General features: G+C 43.2%; 1 protein-coding gene and 1 pseudogene across 1 annotated transcript in view; one reads left to right on the forward strand and one right to left on the reverse strand.

The window, feature by feature from the left end:
- Positions 1 to 236: 236 nt before the first annotated feature.
- The window catches only part of CSRNP3 (cysteine and serine rich nuclear protein 3), a 79,713-nt gene continuing 54,250 nt past the window's right edge, over positions 237 to 25,699 (reverse strand). Inside the window, exons 2-4 of the mRNA XM_075530036.1 lie at positions 25,086 to 25,345; positions 3,428 to 3,724; positions 237 to 1,283 (exon numbers count right to left, since the gene is read on the reverse strand). Of these exons, the coding sequence (XP_075386151.1) occupies positions 237 to 1,283; positions 3,428 to 3,724; positions 25,086 to 25,345 (1,604 nt within the window). The remainder of the gene's footprint in view (positions 1,284 to 3,427; positions 3,725 to 25,085; positions 25,346 to 25,699) is intronic.
- On the forward strand, positions 18,583 to 19,244 carry LOC142424923 (nucleophosmin pseudogene; annotated as a pseudogene).

A 25,699-nucleotide genomic window follows, 5' to 3' on the forward strand; every position in this document is an offset into this window, starting at 1 on the left:
ATTTTCTATCAAAACCGTCTTTTAAAATCCTTACAGAGACTGTATTTGTGCAACGCCAGAGCTATGTAGCTAGAAAGGGGAAAAAAGAAAAAAGGAAGCGCAGTCTGGCACATTAACCACAGTCCAGGTTTTCTTGATTCATAGTTTAAAGAATGAAAAGCCCAGCAATCCAATTAAATACAGTGCCTTCCATGGAGGGAGCGGGGAGGGGGTGAGCCCGGAAATAAGGGAAGCTACTAAACGGGGACGGTCTCCACCACGGGCGACTTCATGCACTCTCCGCGCAGCCGGCTCTTGTCTGCAAGGCTCAGGGGGGTCTCGGCAGGATGATCGGGGATGTGAGTGTCACCATTCAACGTAGACACAAACCCTTCCTGGGAGGGGCCTTTCAAGTATGAGTGAAACTCCACTTGCGGGTGACTGGGCCTGTGTTCGGGATATAAGCTATTGCAGGGCACACCGCTGTCGTTTTCGGAGGAGGAGCAGCAGACGATGACCGAGGGGTTGGGGGTCGGGTAGTGGGAGGCGCCGTAGGCCTCTTCGGCCTGTCGGGCATAGTCCACAAATTGCTCCGGGGTCATGGTGTAAGGCACCAGCGAGAGGGTACCGTTTTTGATGGTATCTCTTTCAGAATAGCTTTCTGAGATCTGGCTAGGAGTTCCTGGGATGTGCCTATCGATTTGGTAATAGAGAGTTGAAGAGTTGGCGTAAAAGGAAGCGTTCTTCGCGTGGCTCTCGTGAACGGCAGTGCCCTCGGAATAGCAAAGGACCGAAGGAAGAGGGACAACTTCCGCATGGCTGCCCAATCCTTCCACAAAGCTGTCTCCTTTCTCGTCGTCATCGTCCTCCTCCTCCTCTTCCTCTTCCTCCTCCTCGTCCGACTCACTGGGCGCCAAGCTCTGCGTGCTAGAATCGGTGACTCCGCTGCAGAAGCTGCTCCCGTCCTCCTCCTCCTCCTCTTCCTCCTCGATTTGGCAATCTAATTCCTCAGCCGACTGCAGGTGCAGCACTGCGGCTTGGGGCTCAGTTTCAAGCTCAAAGCTGTCTGCGATGGAGTACTCTACGGAGTGTGCCACAGGGCCCATGGCGCTTCCATGGCCACTTAAGTCGCCGTGGCAGCCGTTCAGCGTGGGGATCGGCTGCTCCTGGTTCTTCTCCAGTTCAAGTTTCATGATTGTGTGCAAAAAGTGAGTCCGGACACGGATGGGATTGAACTCAATTCTACCTGCTGTGTTGCTACATCCTTCTTTAGTGCAGCCGCAGGGGAAAGACATCCGGTCCACCTTGGAAGGAAGAACACAGATTAGCCCCTTGCATTTAATACAAACCAAATAAAACTCCTGGGTCTTCTGGCAGGCCCTCAGCAGCTGAGATTACTTAATCCCATGTATACGAGAGCAAACGGCCATCCGATGGCGTATGGAAAAGGGGATGCAAAGGTTTATAACAATGTAATTCTTTAAAAACCTCTATTCCAAACGAACTCCCTGGCTGGAGCCTACAGTGCGTGACCAACTGCTAAATGAAACGGTGGTGGTTTGGCCTCATGCAGCAGAACCCCAACAGGGAGGTTGGCTGACCTGCTCCTGAAAACCCCCAGGAGCAATTTTACTTAGGCCAGCGGGTCTCCATTAGTCCAAACTGACTGGGAGCAATGGGTGGGTGTGTAAATTTTGGGGGAATATATTAAAAATGGAAATGGGTTATGTTTATAAGTGGCGTCCATGGATTTCACAAATGGTTCACACACTCGGCCGCTAACTGGAAAGTTGGAGCTCCGAGTCTTGACAGACAGGCCTGTAACGTGATGTGCGTCAGAAAACGGAGCCACTCAGCAGTGTTTCCAGACCCACACTGCTGACTGGACAACAACGAGAAAGCTTAGAAAGGTGCGTTTCTTCACGCACTGGCTGCCCGGGCTTGGGTTTCTTCTTACTCCTTTCTCCACCCTTCCTCACCCCCCTGTCCCCATCTCTTCAGCCACTCATCTGCTTCCATGTTTTCAGTGCTTCCATCCTTTCCCAAGCCTCCTTACTTCTGCTGTGCCCTGGGCCACGGGGCTGGTTGAACGAGCACGCTTACCATTGTCAGCCTCACCCGTTTGAAATGGCCTTGTAGGACGTCCCTGTGCACACCCTACTCTCTTCCATTCACTTGCTGTCCAAACCCGAACCAAACCAAACTCTGTCACTGAGGCGACTTCGCCTCACAGGGATCCCATAGGACAGAGCAGAACTGCCCTTTGGGTTTCAAAGACCTCCGATAAATACAGGTAGACGACCACTGGGTTTGGACAACTGACATTACGGTTGGCAGCTCAGTTCATAGCTTCCAGCACCACCAGGGCACCTCTCCTTGCTGTCGCCATGGTGAAATGAGCTTCTCAGGCTAAAGTTTTGGGATCGCCACCACGTTAGCATCATGCACCTGGGTAATTGTCTCAAAGGTTTACCTTCTCATGCACCCAGGTGCATGTGCATGTACCACGTGGCTGTGCTGGGTATGTGCATTCATAACTGTGGCTGAACTTTCACTCCTGGCTCTCCTTCCTAAGATCTTGAGGGAAGGGCATGTCCATTTCCTCAATGTCCCCAAACTATTGGAATGACTGGGCTCAGCAAGTGTTGTTGGAATGACCAGTCCACTGAAGTGATAGCCAGAAGTGTGGGCAATCCAACCCAGACACCAAATTCCTTGCTATCGAGACAATCCCAACATATAGCGACCTTGGAGAACAGAGCTGAATTGCTCTTTTGCGTTTCTGGGACTGTCAATCTTTAAGGGATCCGAAAGCCTCATCTTTGGTGGTTTCGAATCTCTGCCCCTGTGGCTAGCAGCTCACTGCATAACCCACGCCACCCCCAGGGCTCCGTGGCAGCAATCCAAGGGCGCTCCGCGCATGGCCGCGCTGTGCTTCCTACTCTCCGGCGACAGCAGGCGTCGTCCCACTTGTGATCTGTGTCACAGAGGAGAAAACAGGCTGAAGCACAGTGACCCTGGTCCCCTGGGGAGGAGCAGATGTCAGAGCTGGTCTCTCCAGCTATTTTGCTACTTAGGGATTCCTTTACTGCCTGAAGAACGTGCCTCTTCTCTCTATCTGCCTGCGTGGAGCTCCTCAGTGACAAAGCTAACTCGCGTTATAAAATAATAAGACCTAATTAATCACGGGGTGGGGCACAAGTCTTAGAGATAGATGGGGACCTCAGAATCTTCTAGGCCAGAGGTTGGGCTTTGTTTTTTTTATTTATTTATTTTCCTGTAAAAGGTCAAAGATGAAATAGTTGTTGAGCTTGTGTGGGTCATCGGATCTCTGAGTTAAGTATTTCATCTGGCCTGAAAACATTCGATGTTTGGGAAAAGTCATCCGATGGAACATGACTACCTCTTTAAGAGAAGGCACAGAAATCCCTGCAATCCGAAAGCTTACCTGGCACTTGATGCCTGCAAGGCTGCAGGTACACGTTTCTGGGTCACAGAACACGCGGCAGTCACAGCCACAGTCCTCACGCGACAGGCGGATGGCCCGCAGCTCATGTTTCTCTTCCACATCAATCTTCTTCACTCCAGAGGCTCTCAGCAGTGCGCGCCGCTTTTTTGTTGGCAGGGGTTGTAGAAAGAAGTACTCATCGACCTCTGTGTGGTCTAAATCAATGTCATCATCAGAAATGTCATCCACTGTGAGAGTGCTGGCTTCTTCAGACTCCACCGTGCCATTCTTAGTCATCTGGAAACACCAAGCAGTCAACAAGAGAACTCAGTATGGCTAGCATTTATAGCCTCTCCTTTTATACCAGTTAAGAATGAAGCTGCTAGATAACATGAAGTCCGTGTGACATTTGAGTCAGTGTGTCCATGCCTCAAATAACTTCCCCTGTGTTTCTTCCATGCTTGACTGAGACGTCATAGGAAGGGAAGTAATAGCATGCAGAGACCAGCTTTCTAAGTGTACTGGTAACAGGCAGAAAGCTCTTAATTTGCACTCTTAAACTCCTAATATGTTAGAAGCTGTAGGAGCCCCTGTGAGGTAGGGGTTATGCGTTGGGTTGCTAACCATGAGATCAGCAGTTCAAAACCACCAGCTAGCGCCAAGAGAGAACAATGAAGGTTTCTCTTCCTGTCATGAGTTCAAGTCTCAGAAACTCACAGGGGCAGTTCTGTTCTCGTACAGAGGGTCGCTCTGAGTCAGAATTGACCAGATGGCAGTGAGTCTGGCTTGGTTTGGTTAGAAGCTGTTGTCATTGCAGCTTCTAGCCCAGGTGATGTGAAGAAACAAAGGTCACAGAGGCCCATCAGTTTCATTCAACGTTAGACTGAGGTTGTGAAAGGGGAGTTCTGAGGAGGCGCTTCCAAGGCGTTAACATCATAGTGGAAGGCACTGGCACCCATTAAACAAATGTGCGTCCAGAGGTAATGATGCTGACTTTGTGCACCGCAAAGCCATCACCGCAACATCAAGCTCTGCTGCATGGCGCTATTTGGATTACAAACACGATCACCCTAAGGAACATTCCAACCACAAGAGCTTGTTTGAAGTCACCAGGCAGGCCAGCGTGCTCTCTAAGACCGGAAGCAGATGGCAGTGCTGGTGAGCCCTAATATTCTAATTCGTTACCTTCTGCATACTAGCTCCTGTGGGCAGCCACCTTTCACCCCCAGCCCCATAGCTATTCTGTCTATTTATAGCTCTCTCTAAATGAATACCAGCCATCAGTAAGCCCTGAATCACTATCCCATTTCTACTAAGCCACATATATCACGTTTCTTTCTTTGATGCTTTTAGGAAAAGGCGTTTTCTCTATGAGCTGAGACATGGATTCTGAGCAGCAGCACAGCCACACAGGTGGACACTTCGTAGTAGATTCATGGAGGAAGTCAGGGGATGTAGAAACTATCTTAACTCTTAGATTGTTTTGCTTCATAAACTTCACTAATTGTGATTATCAGCATGGATTTTTAATTTTAGTGACAGAAGGGTCATTACAAAGTTTAAATACTCTGCTGACAACACTTATGCTTTCATAATTGTAGGAAAAAATCTGACATTTAAGAATATATTTTACTGGCCAACGTGGCCAACTCTGAGTGGACAAGCCAGCTGAAAACTGGTCTATGCCACAGCGGAAACAGCACTGTGCATATTAAAACATATTAAGAAGAGTCCTTCAATGCACTTTAGAAGTTACTTAATTATCACGTAACAACAATTTCAGAGTATTTGGGGCTTACCTCTGTGTTCTTGGGTAGAGGGACACTCTCTTAAAGGGATTGAATCTCAGTGTAATTGACACTTCATTCCCTTCCTTGGTGCTCCTTTGCATATGTCGTGGCTGAATTGTTCTTGTTTCTTCTACGTTGTCCTTCACTAAGCTCTCACTTGCTATCCATTCTGCTAGTTCTTATTTATGATGAGTAGGCTATGTCTATCTCCAAAGAACTGATTTTGTAAGGAATTTGATACATTCGGTTGCTAACCACAAGGTCAGTGGTTCGAATCCACCAATCTCTCATCGAATGAAACACGAGGCTGTCTACCCTATTAAAGATTTAAAGTCTTGGAACCCCAAAGGGGCAATTCTATTCTTTTTGATAAGGTCACTAATATAGAAACTACCATGGACTGCTAAAAAGACAAACCCATCTGTTTTGGAAGAAGTACGGTCAGAATGCATCGTACATACTTTGGATATGTTGTTAGAAGAGACCAGTCCCTGGAGAAGGGCATCATGCTTAATCAAGTGGAGGGGCAGTAGAAAGAGGAAGGCCTTCAACTTGATGGATCAACACAGTGGCTGCCACAATGAGCTCAAGCCTAAGAACAATTATGAGGATGGTGCAGGGCCAGGCAGTGTTTGTTCTGTTGTCATAGGGTCACTGTGTGTCAGAACTGACTTAATGAAACCTAATAGCAACAATAGGAGTCTAAATTTACAGCAAGATTTAATGGATACATTAAAAAATTTTAAACCATTTTATTGGGGGGGTTTGTACAACTCAATACAATCCACACATCCATTGTGTCAAGCACATTTGTACATATGTTGCCATCATCATCTTGAAAACATTTTCTTTCTACTTGAGCTTTGGTATCAGCTCATTTCCCCCCTCCCCGTTCCCTCATAAGCCCTTGATAATTTACAAATTATTTTTTTCATGTCTTATACATACCGTTGTCTCCCTTCACCCACTTTTCTGCTGTCCATCCCCCTGGATGTAGGTCATTTTGATCAGTTCCCCTTTTCTTCCCCAACCTTCTCCTTCCCCTCTTGGTATTACTACTCTCATTATTAGTCCTCAGGGATTTATCCGCCCTGGATTCCCTGTGTTTCCAGCACTTACCTGTCCCAGTGTACATCCTCTGGTCTAGCCTTATTTGTAAGGTAGAATTGGGGTCATGATAGTAGAGGGGAGGTGGGAGAGGTTGCATTAAAGAACCAGAGGAATAGTGTATCTTTCATTGGTGCTATGCTGTACCCTGATGGCTCGTCTCTTCTTTGTGACCCTTCTGTAAGGGGATATACAACAGTCTACAGATGGGCTTTGAGTCTTCCAGTCACCCTTCCCCTCATTCACATTGATATGATTTTTTTGTTCTGGGTCTTTGATTCCTGATATCTGATCTCATTGACACTTTATGATCACACAAGCTAGTGTCCTTCTTCCATGTCAACTTTGATGGACACCTAGATGGCTGTATGTTTATCCTCAAGCCTTTATGACCCCAGACACTTATCTTTTGATAGCCGGGCACCATCAACCTACTTTACCACATTTGCTTATGCACCTGCTTTGTTTTCAGCGATCAAGTCGGGAAGGTGAGCATCACAGAATGCTGAGTTATTAGTGCAAAGTGTTCTTGTATTGGGGAGTACTTGAGTAGAAGCCCAATGTCTGTCCACTACCTTAATACTTAACATATATATGCACATAGATCAATTTTCCTATCGTTTTATATATATAAATATATTTACGTATGTACATGCCTGTATTTAGACCTATATAAAGGTCCTTGGCTTCCTAGTTCTTTCCTATATTTCCCTTTACTTTCCTCTCATCCTATCATGTTTGAACTATCATGTTTGGCCTTCATTCAGGTTTCAGTAATTCCTTTTAGGTACACTGCCCTTGATCAAGCCCCACCAGGCATCTGATGGCCTTCTTGCCATCAATTTTAGATCACTTGTTGTTCCCTGTCCCTGGGTTTGTTGACACACCCTTCCTTTCCCCCGCCACCCCCTCTCCCGTGTGCACCTCGCCCAACCATCGGTCCTGTTGTTTTCTCCTCCAGATTGTTTATCCCACTTATCATATCTAGATACATATGCAGCCATGCAGAGCCAATAATAACAAAAACAAGACAGAGCTAAACAAAACAAAACAAACAAAACAACAACAATAATATTAAAAAACAACAAGTTTGATAGGGTGCCACTCCCTGACACCAAAGTCTATTTTTGGTATTTGCTCCCCTTGCTGCTCTGTTGTACACCCTTAGTGTTCCGCCCCAGTGTGGTGGTGTCAGATCGGGCAAAATTCCTGCACTGTCTCCAGTGTTGTCCCCTGTAGTGCTATGGGTCAGTGAGGGATGTTGTGTTTCATGGTGGGGTCGGCTCTATGGTCCTCTCTGTGCATTGGCTGCTTTGAGGGCTAAGATGAAGGTATAACATATACTTAAGCAAACATACACTCCATGGTCATTAAAGCTGCATTAACAAAGTGTTGCCTTTCTTTTCTTGTCAGTTCTGTGATATTTATATTTGTTCTCAACAAATTTTGGGTGCCTATGTAAATCTCATTAAGCATTTACTTGATAACACATGTAGAACATCCGGCAAGACTCATGTCAATAATGCCCTCCCACTTACATTCTCTTGTTCTCTGGTATCCATGTGATCTGTGCATCGGTGGAGTTTGAGTGGGGGCATGGTTAGTGCCTTTGGCCACTAACAGAAAGGTTGGTGGTTGTAATTCATCCAAAGAAGGAATCACAGATCCTTGTTCAAACCTTCAGTCATTGTAAACCCTGTGGAGCTCAGTTCTACTCTGACACACATAGATACGTTGTGAGTTGAAATTGACTCAATGGCAACTGCGTGTGTGTGTGTGCACGTGGTGTGTTCAAGCACATTTGATAACATCCCAACACAAATCTGTAGTTTATGTGAACAGGATTTGATTTAAAAAATATTACAATCATATAATATGTGAAATCTAAAAGTTTACACCAAGTTTCTTTTCAACAAGCATGTAAAATATGTAATTTTAAAAAGGAAGCATGAATAGCTAACTGGCCCCTAAGGGTCAAAAAAGGAAAACATCCACAAAATGCACATCTGACTGCTCCCAGTAGACCACAGATTTAGGACACTGCAAATCAAAGTGCCCTTAGAATGAAAGTCTGCCACTCTTATTTCCCAAACTTCAGTTGCAGTGCACAATTACATTTCAAAATAAATCTTCACTTCAGGATCTAAAAGTGCTTCACCCAGAGCCAGTTTTTAATTTACACTCTTGTTTCGGAACCCACAAAGCATTAGGTTAGATTTTTATAATCTCACATTAACACTGAAGTGAACTGGCAAGACTATTTCTACCTCTCCAATGTCGTCTCTGTCATTTGTAACACAGGTTGAAAATATTCCATGCCAGCCTAGCAAATTGTCTTATCTTCCCCTCATTGCAGTTCCTGGGCTGGCACAAAGCCTTTGAGGCATATTATTCCCCACATTTCCCCGGAAGTCTTCCCCCAGGTCTCTCTTGCAATCTATGCCCCTGTGCTCTAAAATTGAGGCTGACAACGACTCTGTTTTAATACTCTTTAAACTCCAGATAATGCACAGATTATTTGAAATTCAATTGCCCATAAAGAGTCAATGGACACTGTGTTCTGGCCACCAACTCGTGTCCATGCTGTTCTCGAGAACCAGTGCAAAGAAACCCAGGGAGCCTGCCAGGACTGCCCCTCCTTTACTTTTGCTGATGCCTTTATCCTGTGATTCATGCTTACAGGAATATACATTTTGTACCATGCTTAACTGAAATGGTTTTTTCTCTTCTTCAAGTAGAACTATTGAATTTCCATTCAGCAAATGTAGCCCCTGTATTTTAAGCATTACTAAAGCCTATATTAAATTTGATCTAAGACCCTAAGTATAGATCCACTTCCTGCCTCTTACTTACTTCAGTACGTTTCCCCCTGTATATCCCAAAGAGATTCCTAGCTTCCTCTGGGACCTCGTACAATGCTGGAATGCTAACATGGATTAAAAACTGGGTGTTTAAGAGGCCATTCAGCTTATAAAGTAAATGCAAACCCAGAAGACAGCACATTCAAAAGGAGGGTCGATTCTGCGGTCCACACCTTAGGAAACAATCAGGGACTTGGTCCCTTCTAGTTTAGTGTTCTTTTCCCCCAAATAATGTCACCTTTCTGATAACTCAATAGGATATAGTGGATGAATTCTAAGATACATTCTAGTGAGAGGAAACTTTCAGTGCCATTAAATGTCTGAGAAAATTAACCAATTCAAAATGATGATGGAAGGGAGAAAACAATACTGAAAATGTCTATTGACCTAAATGCTATTTAAAATGAAATTTTTAGTAGTTGAAAGATATGCTTACTAGTATAACCTCTTGGTCATTACAGAATTATTAATGCATATGAAAGTGAGAATAAAAATAAGAAGGGGATAAAACAATTCAATTTCATAAACAGGGCTTACTCCCTGTTATTGTAAAGATGATTATGTTGAAAAACACCTAGGCTACCATACAGTGAGCACCAGACAATGAGCTCAGTACTTGATGGTATTCATCTCACTTAATTTCATAAAACATTTTAAAAATTAATAAGCCATTTTATTGGGGGCTCTTACAGCTCTTATAATAATCCATATATCAATTGTATCAACACATTTGTACATATGATGCATCATTATTTTCAAAACTTTTTTTTCTGTTTGAGCTCTTGGTATTAGCTCCTCTGTTTTCCCTCCCTCATCCACCCTCCCACTCTCATGGACCCCCAATAAATTTTAAAGTATTATTATTTCCATGTCTTACCTGCCCACTGTCTCCTTTCACCCACATTTCTGTTATCTGTCCCCTTGTGGGGGGGGGTTGTTATACATCGATCATTGTAGTCAGTTCTCTGTTTCTTTCCCTTCTCCTCACCCTCATGGTATAGCTACTCCCATTACTGTTGCTGAGAGGTCTATCTGTCCTGGATTCTGTGTGTCGGAATGTGAAATTTGGACAGTTAATAAGGAAGACCAAAGAAGAATTGGTGCATTTGAATTATAGTGTTGGTGTAGAACACTGAAAGTATCATGGATGGCTAGATGAACAATCAAATTTGTCTTGGGAGAAGTACAGTCAGAATGTTTCTTAAAATGAAGAATGGCAAGACTTCATCGAATGTACTTTGGACATGTTATCAGAAAAGACCAGTCCCTGGAAAACATCATCATACTCGGTAAACTAGGAGGGGGTCAGTGAAAAAGAGATGGCCCTGGACCAGATGGATGGACACTGTCTGCAACAATGGTCTTAAACTTAACAATGGTGAGGATGGCACAGGGCTAGGGCCAGGTAGTGCTTTGTTCCTTTGTGTATAGAAGTGTCATGAGTTAGAACTGACTGGACAGCACTAGTCTCCTGGGATGATCACATACGAAGGATGATCACATACGAAGGATGATCACATACGAAGGATGCGAGAAAATCTCGAGAGGGAATTAGTAGACTAAAAAGAAAAAGAATGCTAGATACAAAGCAGAATGATTTACTTTCTATTCTGACTCTGTTGTTCCCACTTAAAAAGAACAAATGGAAATATTAAAACCAGAAATTAAAGAACAAGAAATGGCTATGAAGAATTAAATTTAAAAAGAGGGAAAAGGCAGGAAAGAGTCCTCAGCTAGCTCATGTATAAATCCCAGGGCCACACCATTTACACTTCAGAGCTTTGAAAAATCTTAAAGTCACGACTGCTCTGCCTAAAAACACCATGAGAAGTCATGGAGAAAGAAATTCAAAGACAATCAAAGATGGGAGAATTTTTAAAAATTAAATGTTAATTCTTTAAAAAAGAATTCTAGAAAAGATTATTTAAACACATGGACTTCCTACATGTGAAAAAAAAGGCAGTCATTTTTAGACAACTGAACAAGTTTACTGAGCGGATGCTCAGTTTACAAACAGAACTGCAGGAGTGAGGTTCAGAGAGTCCCCTTCTCCCCCATTCCCAGGTCTCTCAGAGCATAGCTGAAGACCCATAGCTTTCTTCTCAGAATTCTGATACGGATGATCTTGCTCCACAAAGACAAATGGAATATGAGCTGATTAAGAATATGGTTGGATACGGCTATGAATTGAAATATATCCAAGTACCACCCCCTCCCCACCACCACAAGAGCATATATGTCATACATCCTAATCCTAACATCCTTTATTTGTGTTTGATCCCTCTTGAGAATGATTTTTTTGCATTGTGTAATGAGATCGTATTAACATAAGATGTGCAATAAACAATGATTTTTGAGATATATGAGGGGGTACTCCTCCCCCCCAAACCCAGAATTTTTCCCTCCAAAGCTATGTATTTAAAACTTTTTCAACCTTATCACCTTCAAAGTACTCTCCATTACAATTAATACATTTGTCAAATCTGCGATTCCATTCTTGGAAACATTTTTCAAACTTGTCTGTTTGGATGGCTGACAGCACCTTCCTAATTTTTTTCTTCACCTCTTCTATGTTGTCAAATCACTGTCCTTTCATGTCCCTTTTAATTCAAGGAAACAAAATCGTATCATGGAGAGAGGTCAGGTGAGTAAGGTGCATGGGGCAGAAGAGGCATACTGTTTTGGGCCTAAAACTGGCACAGGGAGATGGCTGCGTGAGCAAGTGCATTGTTGTGGTGGCAAAACCAGTCTTGTCTGCTACAAATCAGGTCTTTTTGTCACACCAGTTATGTAATCTTTTCAGAACCTCTAAATGAAAGTTTGATTAACAGTCTGACCTGGTGGAATGAACTTCAAATGCACTATCCCCTTCACATCAAAAAGACAATTGAGCATTCCCTGAATCTTGCATTTCACTTGGCAAGGTTTTTTGGGTGAGGTGACAATGGTGTCTTCCACTGGCTTGATTCACATTTGCTTTTGGGCAGGTCATACAATAGCACCATTTCTTGTCACTAGTAATGACCTTGGGGGAAATGTCTGGGTCACTTTGGGGCTGTTCTTTCAAAACACTTTTTCCTGCTCAGTCAGAACCCGGGGCACAAATTTGGCAGTGACCCTTCTCATTCTCCAATCTTTCATTAAAATTTGCTGAATGGAGCTCCGAGATAGTCCAGATCACTTCCCCATCTCTTCAACAATCAGCCGTCAGTCGTTGGGCACAAGTGCACAAATTTGGTAGACATTTTCGTCCTTTTGGAGAGTTGACGGACACCCAGATCAAGTTTTGTCATCAATCAACCTTTCACCTTTTTTGAAATGAGAAAACCACTCATACACTTGAGCTTTTTCCAATAATGCTATCTTTGTAAGCTGTGTTGAACATCACAACACTTCCTTCATTTCTCCCAAGCAGGAAACAAAATCTCACAGACGCATGCTGTTCTCTTAAATTGGCCAACAAAAAACAAGGTTTGAGTGAAAGTGCTTATACAAAAAAATTCACCATGACCAGAGAGAACCTTCCCAGGTGACACCCCTGGGTGCGCTAACTCAGAGGGCATTGCTTGGTGCTCACCTAGCAGGACAAATGACTACTATGAAACAGTCGAGAGGAGGAAGACAGGTGCATGCCATAGGAATATTAACAATGAGCCAAGAAATAAGCGGAAGAAAGAAGAGTAAACCCTCTGTTTGTGTTCAAAAGGGAAAGCCTTGCCCTAGGGCCAGCAATCCTGCATTTGATCATGTAGCTTCCTAAAGTACGAGAAAATCAATTTCTGTTTTTAAAACCTCCCACTTGGAGTTTTCCTGTTATAGTAGCACTAGGAAACTACGATAGCTATGCTAATTGTTCTCATTAGCTGAGCAGCTGAATGTGTCTCCAAGAACACTGGTAGTCAACTTCTTTTGTCCCACTCATGCCCAGGACGATTGGAGGGCAAAGAAGAAGGAATAGTGCTTGGAAAATATGGTCCCGGTGATAGAAACAAAACCAGGGATCCAATAAGAGAATTTTCCAAGACTATTGACTTCTTCATCACAAATACCTTTTTCAGCAACGCAAGAGACGACTATATACGTGGACTTCTGATGGAATATAGAGAAATCAAATTGACCTAATCTGTGGGAGGAGACGCCAATGAAGCTCAATAACAGCAGCTAAAACCAGGCCAGGGCCTGACTGTGGAACAGATATTCAATTGCTCATATGTAAGATCCGTTGGAAGCTGAAAAAAAATTAAAACAAGTCCACTAGAGCCAAAATACAATGTTGACTATATATGTTACCTGAATTTGGAGAACATCTCAACTACAGATGTGATGCATCAAACAGTAATGGCAGAAGCCCAGAAGAGCTTGAAAACTAGCCTATATTATCTGCAGATGATAAAACAGAGTTTATTCCAATGAAATGCAATAAAATAATCTTGGTGATGGCCCTCTATCTGGCATGCCCGCCATGAAAGAGGTTCTTGCTATTGAGGTGTTATAAGGATTTAATTTATATGAAGCTGAAGAGACAGACAGCTTAAAAGACATGAGATTTTTGTATGATTGTTCATTTTTGTTGTAACTTACTACCAGTCTGATATGAACGAACAAATTTATCAAAGTCCCAAATTCTACATTAACATTAGTGCATGTCTATGGAAAGGCATCCACATCTTAGGTAAGGATACAGTATCATCATTCCTATTCACTGCACAGATTCCACCTGGTGGCATGCCTCATACAGGCCAAGTACTATATTTTGAAGTGGATATTAATAAACAGAAATGTATTCGTAGAAGGGAAAGTGGGATAACAGTGTCTAGAAGCCATGCCCTAGGAGAAATTATGGAAGGACTATAGATCTTTAATCCTATTAAAGCTTAAAGGGTCTACAAAAGCTGCCATCAAATATCTGCATGTTAATTGTGGTAGTTAGGTTTTATGTCAACTTCTCTGAGCCAGAGTTCTCAGCAAATGGGCAGTGATAATCCCTGATTATGTGAGCTAATGCCAGGAAATCACTCCATGGTGGGATCTAATATAACAATCAAATCTGTGAGCAGCCAGCAGCTGTGGTGGCTCCTAGGCCCCTTGATTAGGTCAGAGCCTTGATACAATTGGAAGAATGAGTCTCGGGAGGTGACCAGCTCCTTTTGAGCTGACTCAGCGGGAAAGCTCTACCTCTGCTGGATTTGTATCCCACACCTGGTTCTTTGACTTCCTGTCATATTGCTGGCTGAAACAGGAGCCGTCATGGGACTGTTTACCTTGGTTTCTTCCAGCATTCCATCTATCAGCCTATGGTCTTCTGGCTTTCTGGTTCTCCAGCCTTTGTAGCTGAATGAATCAGGAGTAGCCTCCTCCTTGCCATCTGATCCATGGGCTTGGACTAGACTGGGCTTCCCGATTCTCCAACTCTGTGAACCCTGCTGTGATATGCATCCCTTTCTATGTACATACACATGTGAATGTCACTGGTTTTGCTTCTCCAGAGAACCCAGGCTACCACATTAATCAACACTACTTTAAAACACTTGGAGTGTGGAGAATAGGAACAAAATGTATTTTGTATGTGTTTGTCTCAAAGTCATGCATACCAGGAACACACGGAAAGTTAACAGTAGGCTGAGAATTGGCTATGTGTTTGAATAAAAGAAACTTCTGGTTTTGTGGTGTGAATTAGATGACCTGGTCTCTAAAATCTTGGCAAACTAAAGAAAACATTCATATTACTTGATAGTTAAGTCTTAGCGTGTGATTCTTCAGCTCATTAGCCATTAATTGCAAGTGAAAATTTGGAAGCAATTTAATTGTGCTCTGAAAGAACAGAAATGTGTGATTATTTTGTCAGCCTGTAAGAATTTCAACAACCGCAATTCAAAATAATCCCTTGAGTTATATATCAGCATACAAGTCAGTAGAAGGATGTTCATATTAATGGCAAACTCATAGATATGTATTTTTTAGATTCCTTTTTCCTTGCTTCAGGTTTCGAGTAACGTTGCCTCTTTCCGTGGTGTCTAGTAAACAGAAGGGATCCAATAGGGTGCCAGTAAATATTTACTAACTGCATCCTACAAAAAGAAAAGTGCTTTGATGTATAGTGCTTGCCAAATTCCATGGTATAAATGTTGCCAATTATAAATGACTTTAAGCTATGAATGGGAAAAGATGTGCACAACCTGTTCTTGCAAGCCAATGTGAGCTGGTGTCACTAAACCACAGGGTGCATCTTACATTTCAACTGAGAATCAGTTGAACTGGCTTTCTGTGACCAAGAAGACCAATGCTGGCTGTAAAGGAAGAATGAGCATGGCAGACTTGAACTAGTCTTATCCTTCTCTGATGGAGTGGCTGCTGTGTTCAAACTGCTGACCTTGCAGTTGCCATCCCAACACTACCATGCTACCAAGGATCCTTAAGATTGCGTTACATATGATTAATTGTTCCATTTAAATGTAAGCAATATTTCAAAGGGATATCTTCTTAAAGATACCGCATTAAGCCGAGGTTGAAGGTGGCCCCCTTGTCAGTCTTCATCATTCAGGCTCTCTGTACTTGTCAAAACAGACCGTGCAAGTTTGGGGACATCAACATTTGGGTGGATGCTGAATAAATGCTTACCTTCATGAATGCATCCTGGAAGCATGCTCTTGAGTAATCTCTATAAAGTCTAATAGAGTCAGGTGTGTAGGTATAAAAGGTATTCAAAATTATCATGATCAACAGGCTCTGACCTACTTAATGAAGAGTTACAGTTTGACGAAATTGGAAATTAATCTTTCTGACATTAAAATGTGAACCCCTAATCCTTGATATCCTCCATCTAGAATCTTTACCAGCTGCAGAAATCACAAAACTGCTGAAGGGAGACAGGGGGAGGGCTCCAGCTGCAAGGGAGGTAGGAAGTCACAATGGTGCATGTGGTGATCAAGAATAAGGATGGGTCGGTGAAAAATCTTATAGCATGGATGAATCTGGAGGAAACAGTGCCAAGTCAAATAAGTCAAATACAAAAGGACAATTATTACATGATATTACTCTTTATATATAAAAAGACTAGGTATATACACAGAAAGCAATGCTCTTTGGCTCTTTGGAGGGAAAGGGACATTAGCACATTCTTGTTTCTGTTGTTAGTGGCCCTCTTCACAACAGATGAATGCGGCCTAATTCTACACTAGCCTCGCAATCACGGCTATGTTTGAGACCACTTTTGCAGCCCCTGTGTCAATCCATCTCATTAAAGGTCTTTCTCTTTTTCACAAACTTTCAACTCAACACTAAAGCCCTGGAGTGTATTCTGCCTCATAGGGTTGCTGTGACTATAAATCTTCATGACAGCAGACTGCCTCATTTCCCTCCATGTAGAGCAACTAGTGGGCTTGAACCACTGACATTGAGACCAGGAGATAGTTGACACATGTTAATTCTGGGGATGGAATGGGCAACACACAGTATGGGAAAAGTCAGTACCGATGGGCCAAGGTAAATGAAGACACTGCAGGAATAAAGGACAACTGTGGTAGAGACTGTGCCCCACACAGTTGTGCAACACCAGTGAAAGCTGCTGAAGAAAGAAAACGTGGCAGTTAATAGATAAGTACATATCCATTTGTATAATAGAGTATATAGGGGCCACAATTAATAGATATATTCTAGACATCTCTAAGCACTTTGATGGAATGTTCACTGAGTTTGAAAACTTGGGGCCACAGTTTTACAGGAAAAATAGACCAATTGGCATAACTTAATCCATAAAGCGAATGTTCTATACTTTACTTTGCTGAGCAGAACGTGGGGTCTACAAAGCTTGCCAGTAGTCTTCCAAGATACAACAAACGGTCTCCTCCTAGCTCGAGTGGAGGAAAGAGAAGGGAACCAACAATTCACGAAGGAAATTAGACCAGAGAAGTAATGTCACCTGTGGGTCGCCACCCTGATTGATCTCATCAGGAACATCGTGCAGTAAGAATGGGAGGAGAATACAGGACAAAACTCCAATTCATACGCAAGATTGGATTTGTGGGACTGATATACATAAAAAAAACCCTGGGGACTATTGCTCTAAGATACCCTTAGCACAGAATGAAAACCACCCCAAGGGGACATCTTTTAGCCAAATACAAAAACGGTGTGAAAATAAATAACGCTACTCCTGATGAATATGCTTCCTTGAACAATCAGCAATATGAGACCAAATGGCCAACAGTTACACTAACGCAAAGATGAGCAGCACAATAACTGGAAGATAGAGGTGGGGGAGGGCGAGAAATGGAGTAGTGCTGACACATTCTGGGGACTGTAACCCAGGGCAGAGACTTGTGTCTGTGTAGGAGTTGCTGAATGAGGGTCGAATGGGCTGTGTAAACCTTCACCAAAACACACTCCAGTACTTAAACAAAGGAGTTCTCCACAAGATCAGGGAGAAGACAAGGGTGCCTGCTTTTACCATGGCTATTCCACACTGCACTGGAAGCTCCAGTCAGAGCAATTAGGTAACAATAAGGCAACCGGAAGTACAACCAGAATGCTCCTTGGAAGGGAAGCTGACAAAGCAATATCTCATGTATTTTGGGCACGCCATCAAGAGAGACCAGCCCCTAAAAAAGGACATCGTGCTTGGTGAAGTGAAGGGGCAGGGGATAAGAGGAAGTCCCTCAATGGCATGGATTGACACAGTGGCTGCACCAATGGCTCCAACATAATGACGTAATGATGGCCTAGGACCGGGCAATGTTTTGCTCTATTGTGAATATCATCACTACGAGGTGGGACTTACCTGGTGGCACCTAACAGAAATAACAAGCCTCCAAGTTGGGAAGGACTTAATAAAACTGTAGATTTCAGGATACTATATATATAAAATCTCAGAAAACCTCTAAGAAAGTTACTAGACTTAATAAATAAATTCAGAAAAGTCACAGGACACAATATCCACACACATAAAGCAATTGTTTCCTTACACTAGCAATGCATAAACTGAAAAGGAAATTAAGAAATAATTCTATTGACAATAGCATCTAAAAGAAGAATAAATTTAACCAAGAAAGTAAAAGTCATGCACAGTGAACACCATAAAATTTGCTGAAAAAAATTAAGGTTTAGTCCCTGGTGTGATTCCGTCGTGTGCTGCTGTGTACAGCAACGCCAGTGGTTTACCTCCGGTTTCCATTTCTCTCACCGAAGTGCGTGTCCCCACCCCATAGAAGATTCCATGGATATGGACGTGAGCCCCCTGAGGGCCCAAACAATCTTTTCTGTTGTGAACTAAAGGCCAAAGGCCGACAAAGATGATCAGTTTAAGGTGGATAAGGATGCAAATGAGCACCAGTTATCTTTAAGAACGGTCAGCTTAGGTGCTGGGGCAAAGGATGAACTGCATATTGTTGAAACAGAAGCAATGAATTATGAAGGCAGCCCAATTAAGTAACACTGGCCACTTTGAAAATGTCTGTACAGCCAACACTCTCTCTGGAGGGCTTTGAAATAACACCAGCAGTGGTCCTATGGGTGATGTGTGGCTCAGGGCCTGAGCATATTAGTGGACAGCGTTTAGGAGCTGTGGAGGAAGATGCCGAGTCAGAGGATGAAGAGGAGGAGGATGTGAAACTTCTAAGTCTATCAGGAAAGCAGGTTGCCCCCACAAGCGGTAACACGGTTCCACAGGAAAAGGTGAAACTTGCTGCTGTTGCTGCTGCTGCTGACGGTGATGATGATCAAGATGATGAAACTGAAGAAAAAGCTCCAGTGAAGAAATCTATATGGGATATTCCGGCCAAAAATGCACAAAAATCAAACCAGAATGGAAAAGACTCAAAGCCATCAACACCAAGAACCAAAGGTCAAGAATCCTTAAAAACAACAAAAACAGGAAAAATCTCCCCAAACACCGAAATGCCCTAGTTCTATAGAAGACATTACAGCAAAAATGCAAGCAGGTATAGAAAAGGGTGGTTCTCTTCCTAAAGTGGAAGCCAAGTTCATCAATGATGTGAGGAATTGCTTCCGGATGACTGACCGGGAGGCTATTCAAGATCTCTGCACTGGAGGAAGTCTCTTTAAGAAAATAGTTTGAACAGCTTGTTAAAAGTTTCCGTCTTATTTCATTTCTGCAACAGTTGCTAGCTGGCCCTGCTTTTTCATAACGCAGCGTGAGAACTTCCCCTACCGTGTCTGATCAATGTCATCCAGGTGCCTTGGCCAAGAACGAGTTGTCTAAAATGCCCGTTTAGTTTGTAAAAGTGGAACCTGGTCCTCTGCTTGGTTCTAAGTGTGTATGGAATGTTATGATAGGACAGAGGGGTAGCAGTGGTCAGACAAAAGGAAATGGTGGGGAGACAAAAATATACATGTGAAATCAAACTCAGTATTTTAATAAAGTAAAAAAAAAGATTTAAATAATGGAAACACACCTTGTGCTCATGGACTGCAAGAGCGACTGTTATTACTAAGAATGTGGCTGTTACCCAGAGAAATCCACGGATCGACCTAATGCTCATCCAATTCTAACAGGTTTCTTTGAAGAAATGTAAGAGCCAGTCTTCAAATTCCTACGGGATTGCAAGGAGCTCCAGAGAGCCAAAACCATTGGAAAAAAGAAGGCAGTAAGCAAACACCAACGATCTGGTCCACACGGAAGAAGAAATAAGCATTCAAAAAGTTCTTAGAAACCGTGAATTAGAAGACAATGGAATTTTTCTTTTTTCTTTAAAAAATCATTTTATTGGGGGCTCGTACAACTCATCACAATCCATACAACAATGGATTTTTCATGAACATTTTAAAGTAAGCAATAACCCATACAGCTATGGCAAATTGCTTTTCAACAAAAACTGCCAATTGATTTTCAACAAAAACTAAATGAAAATGGGAAGAAAATGGTCTGATATTGAATGTGGCGATGATTGAACAATACTCCTTAATATGATTGAATGAATACATTTTATGATATATGAATTACATGCCAATAAAACAACTTTTTTTGAAAAAGGGTCAAATCCATCTAATTGGGGGAAAGAACAGGCTCTAAATCCATTCATTGGGGGGGGAAGAACAGGCTCTTCAATAAATGGAACTCAGACAAATGGATCCCCATAGACAAAAGAATAAGTTTGAACTCTTACTTCACAGCATACATTAAAAGTATCACAAAATGGATCAGTGGCCTTAATTAGGAACTGAAGTCATTAAACCCTTAGGAGAAAGCATAGGGATAAAACTTTAACGCCTTGTCCTTGATAACAAATTCACAAAGGCATAAGTAACAAAAGACAAAATCACAATCCACAATCAAACTTTGGGGCATCAAAGGACTTTCTTAAAATGAAGAGCTACTTTGTAACGATGTATCTGTTAACGGTTTACTATTCAAGACACAGCTCTGGAGGTGCAATCATTTCACATGGGGCTGGAAACCACAGGTCGGCAGCTCAAAATCATCAGAGACTCCTTGGGAGAAAATTGAGGCTTTTCTACTCCTCCAAGAATTACAGTCTTGGAAACGCACAGAGGTAGCTCTGCTCTGTCTTATAAGGTCGCTATAAGTCAGCATCGACTGGATAGTAGTGAGAACTCACAATTCACTGTCATTTAGTCAATGCCAACTCATCGTGACCCCATAAAACCCAGCTCTCCCACTCCTCGATGGACAGCCAAAGCACTTGAAGGTAGATGCCTGCACACTAATACTCATTGTAACATTATTTACCACAGTCAGAAGGTAGAAAGATCCCAAAAGAATGCTGCTCTTCACTCAATAGATGACTGCGTAAGTGAAACAGAATATAGAGCGCCAACATAATATTTTTTAACGTAAAGAAAAATGGAGTTCTGATACATGCCATAACCTGGAAGAACTGTGAAAAGATTATGTCAGGCAAAATCAGTCGGACACAAAAGAACAAACAATGTATAGCATCAATTATACAAAATACTTAGAAAAGGCAAAGGCAGGGAGACAAAAGTTTATTAGCGGCTACCAGCTGCCAAAGGGGGGTCGAAAGGAGAGTGATTGCTTACATGCTCCAAGAGTTTCTGTGAGAAATGTCCACAAGCTAGAAATCGGTAATGGTGGTGGTAGCACAGCAGCATGGTGAATAACAATGTGAACTACAGTTAGAGATGGTTACGATGGCATTTTTTGGTTATGAATATTTTACCACAATAAAACTGGAAAAGACATATTAAAAGAGAAATGCCAAGTACCGGTGTGAAATTTCCGAATAGTTGAAATTTTTGGCATTCCTTAGATGAGTGCAATTAATTATGCTTACAATATCATAAAAATACGCTGGGGAGAATTCTACCTTACAAATCTGGCTAGACCAGAGGATGTACAGTGGTACAGATAGGAACTGGAAACACAGAGAATCCAGGATGGATGATCCCTTCAGGACCAGTGGTGAGAGTGGTGAAACTGGGAGGGTGGAGGGAGGGTGGAGTGGAAAGGGGGAACTGATTACAAGGATCTACATATAACTTCCTCCCTGGGGGACGGACAACAGAAAAGTGGGTGAAGGGATATGTCAGACAGTGTAAGATATGACAAAATAATAATTTATAAATTATCAAGGGTTCATGAAGGAGGGGGGAGCGGGGAGGGAGGGGAAAAACTGAGAAGCTGATGCCAAGGGCTTAAGTGAAGAGCAAATGTTTTGAGAATGTTGAGGGAAACAGATGTGCAAATGTGCCTTACACAATTGATGTATGTATGGATTGTGATAAGAGTTGTATGAGACCCCAATAAAATGATTTTAAAAAAGAAAAATATATGCTGGGAAGAATGCTAACTATACAAGGTTTCCTCCATCATTTCCCCTTAGATTATTTTAAAAAATTAATTTGAAATACAGTGCTGTGATCTTTTATTAGCTTCATGTGAAATGTGCTTCTGAGACTTCTGAATACTTCAAAAACAGTTAGACCAAGACCTGATTTCCTCTAAATCCCATTATCTTTGAGCTTTATATTAATTTGGAAGCAACAATTGTGGTAAACTGAAAGACTGGATGAGAAGGTAATGCAGCTAAATCCTCTATGCACATAATTATGGGTCTGGAAAGCCTACTCCAGTTGGGGAAGGCCCTCATGGTTATGAGCTATAAATAAATCTTAATACACATTCTCATGACTGAACACAGTCCCTCCAAAAATCTCCCATAAAGGAACTGTCATAAATGAGCAACCATGAAAGATGTATCATTCCTGCACCTGGCTGTTTACTGTGCCTGGAGTTTGTCTGTAGCTAAGAGCAATCAGATTCTATTGCCTGTCCCACCCTAAAGTGTAGTAAACTCTCTTCTGATGACTTTGCCTGATACGGATCATAGATTGTTCCCATGGGGAGGGGTTCAGGGGCATTCGAGGTCAGCTGGCCCTAGGTCAAGATGCTGAGTCATTCCATTTTCTGTTTATTGGGCTACCTGATTATATTACCCATAGATTATGTTACGTGTTCGATCTTTAAGCCCCATTATATACACCCAGTGAAGACTATATTCACTCTCTTGGTCCTGACATAGGGACAAGGAGCCCCTGGGCCCATTTACGTTCTTTTCCATAATCTCCAAGTTGATCCTAAGGACCCATTTAACTGTTGGGGCCAGAACCCCAACAAACAGTGATAGCATAATGCCTTTTTCTGACATCTTCACCCGAAGGGGCAGGTTTTGGACAACAACGAAAACCGATTCAGATGACTGTCATTCTCTAACACTGAGCACAACTAATAAAAAAGGGGAGGGGGAATAAAAATCGAGCACTATATTTGCTCCTTCAAAGTGTTTATCTTTGGTTTTTGTCCGTTTTTGAAGAATGGAAGCAGCTGGACGCACAGCCCCATATCAGAACACACTGTTATCTGGGGCGGAGGAGCTTGCTGCAGGTGTGTTGCTCCCCTCACGTCATCACACATATGATGGGCCTCAAAGTTCACCACAATAAATCTTTCCAGCCTCAGAGAGAATTACAGTTTCCCAGATGTTCAAAATCAGTGCATACCATACCAACCCCCAGAAAGGGGTCCCTCTGTGTCGGTACTGAGATGGCTTTCCCACTGCCTATGGGAGATAATCAATCAACTTGAGAAGGGGAAGTAAAAGGATACAATAGTCCATTTTCTTTTGAGTGAGCTAGTTAGCTAACATCTTTGTGCTCACATCTAGTTAGCTAACATCTTTGCCCTCATTTGTAAATGTGGTCTAATAATTTATCTATCCCACCAGGTCTTGTTAGAATTAAATTTAAAATGTTAACAAAATTTCTGTCAAATAACAATCACTAATGAATGGCAGCCATTACTATCGTCATTAATATTTGAGCTTGGTGAATGAGTTTACTTTTTGGATAACCCAAACCAAGCAATTCCACTACTGTCAAGTTGATTCTATCTCATGGTAACTCTCTATAGGGTTTCTGAGACTAAAGATCTTTGTGGGAGAAGACAACCTCGTTGTTCTCTTGCAGAGCGGCTGGCGGTTTTGAACCACTGACCTGTGGTTAGTAGCCCAACGCTTATCCCATAGTGACTGTTTGTAGAGAGTTATATAGGTGGACGGAGGTGGATTTCAGAAGCAAATCTGAAGATCATTACAGATTTTAACTATCCACAGAGCGATCTTGGAAAATAATAACAACAGTGGACTGATAGCTGACACTTTGAAATAATTTTAAATGAAACCTTTGAAAAGGACAAGATGAGAACTAAGACACACTAAAGAGATGCGCAGTTTCCAGCGTCATTTAAGCGCCTTGTGTGGAAACTGGGTCCTGTGCTTTCGCAGAGTGATGGAGCAAGGCAAACACCTCTTGGGTACAGCTCTTTGATCTCGCTAACGCCCCTCAAACTTAGATGTTCAAAGTGATCTCTTTAGCTTCTACATCCACATACACAACCTGTGTGTTCCTTAGCAAAGACAATGAGAGAATGCAATTGTCAACCACGACTGCTCAGTTTTGCAAGCCAGGAATCTAGAAGTCCTTCCTGGTATTTCCTCTCTTTTCTTCTCAAATCCAATCCATCATTAAACACTGCTGATCCCACCCCCTAAATGTCTACCTCTGTCCATCTATCTTCATGCCCCTTAGCATCAGTCTGATTTAACTTCTGCCATCTCTCTCCTAGACGATTGTTATTGTAAGCACCTCTTAACTCCTAAAATGCCAGCTTACCAACCCCCCACCCCCAACACGATTGCCTTACTCCACAACAATCTTCATGACTAAGCGGACACGGAACCGTATTATTCTGCCACTCCAAATTCAATATTAACGTGCGTGGATAAAATCTGATCGCTTCAGGTTGAAGAGACAAAGACAGAAAAAACAACACCCCGCGCCAGCCAAAACTTCCCCCCCAAATCAAACAAACAAACAAACAAACAAACAAAAAAATACCTCAGTATGCCTCTGCTTGGGTCCTGTTCCTGCACACTTGCAGCCTTCCCTTCAGCCACCCTTGGGTTTATGTGCTGCTCACCACATGCCCCCCCCCCCCCCCCCCCGCCTGCCACTTGGGCTGTTCCCGCCGCAGAGGGCTGTCATCCCCACCGCCCCAAGCAGTTGCACTTGACCTCCTGGACCCACTCAGGAGCACCGGCCACATTCCCCGGACTAGCTCCATTACTTCTTCCTCCTACTCTGTCCATTCCAGGAGAAGGGGGAGTCCATCTACACCGGCTCCCCAGTTCGCCCCAGCCTCAGCACCGAGTCTGCTCCCTAGTGATACCCCCTAAAAACGTGTGGGTCAAATAGATGGACCATGGCCTTGCTTTCAGCGAAAAGGCCACGCGATGAAACAGAAAGCTCCACAGGCAGGCTGTTGGAGCAGCGAATGCCCCGTTTGTTTTGTGAATGCCCACGTGAAAGCTGCTGATCCGCCCGGAGAGCAAGGTGCCCGCGTCTTACCTTCAGCTTCAAGGCGCTCAGCTTTTCCTGGCGGAGGTGCTCCCTGAGCATGTCGCGGTGCAGCCGCTCCTGCTCCCGGGCGAACTCGCCCAGCGTGTACTGGCGCACGCTGTTGTGGCGGCTCGACATGCCCAGGGTGCTGCCGCCCTGGCTGGGCACGCTGGTGAAGCCTTGCCTCCTGGTGAAGTAGTAGACCGTGACACAACTGAAATGCACATTCTTTGTCCGCAGCCGCTTCTCCCTTTTGAGGATGGAGGACGCTGAAAGAGACAGAAACAATTTGGTGAACAACTAGGACAGCGATTTTCTGCCAAAACCGTGAACTTTCCGATTTAGAGTCAATGGTCCGCACCCTCTGCCCTAGCCCATGGTTGGTTTAAACTCAGACCACACTTACTGTCATTGAGTTAACCCTGACTCAGAGTGACTGCAGGGCCTCACAGAACTGCCCGAGACAGAAACGCATTACCCAGGAGCAGAAAGCCTCGTCCTCCCCGGGAGCCACAAGTTGTTTCCAACGAATGATCTGTGGTTTGCCGCACCATGTGTAACCCGCTACGCCAGCGGTTCTCAACCTGTGGGCCGCGACCCCCTTGGGGGTTGAACGACCTTTG

Source organism: Tenrec ecaudatus, chromosome 13 (assembly GCF_050624435.1).
Source record: "Tenrec ecaudatus isolate mTenEca1 chromosome 13, mTenEca1.hap1, whole genome shotgun sequence".
Classification (NCBI taxonomy): domain Eukaryota; kingdom Metazoa; phylum Chordata; class Mammalia; order Afrosoricida; family Tenrecidae; genus Tenrec; species Tenrec ecaudatus.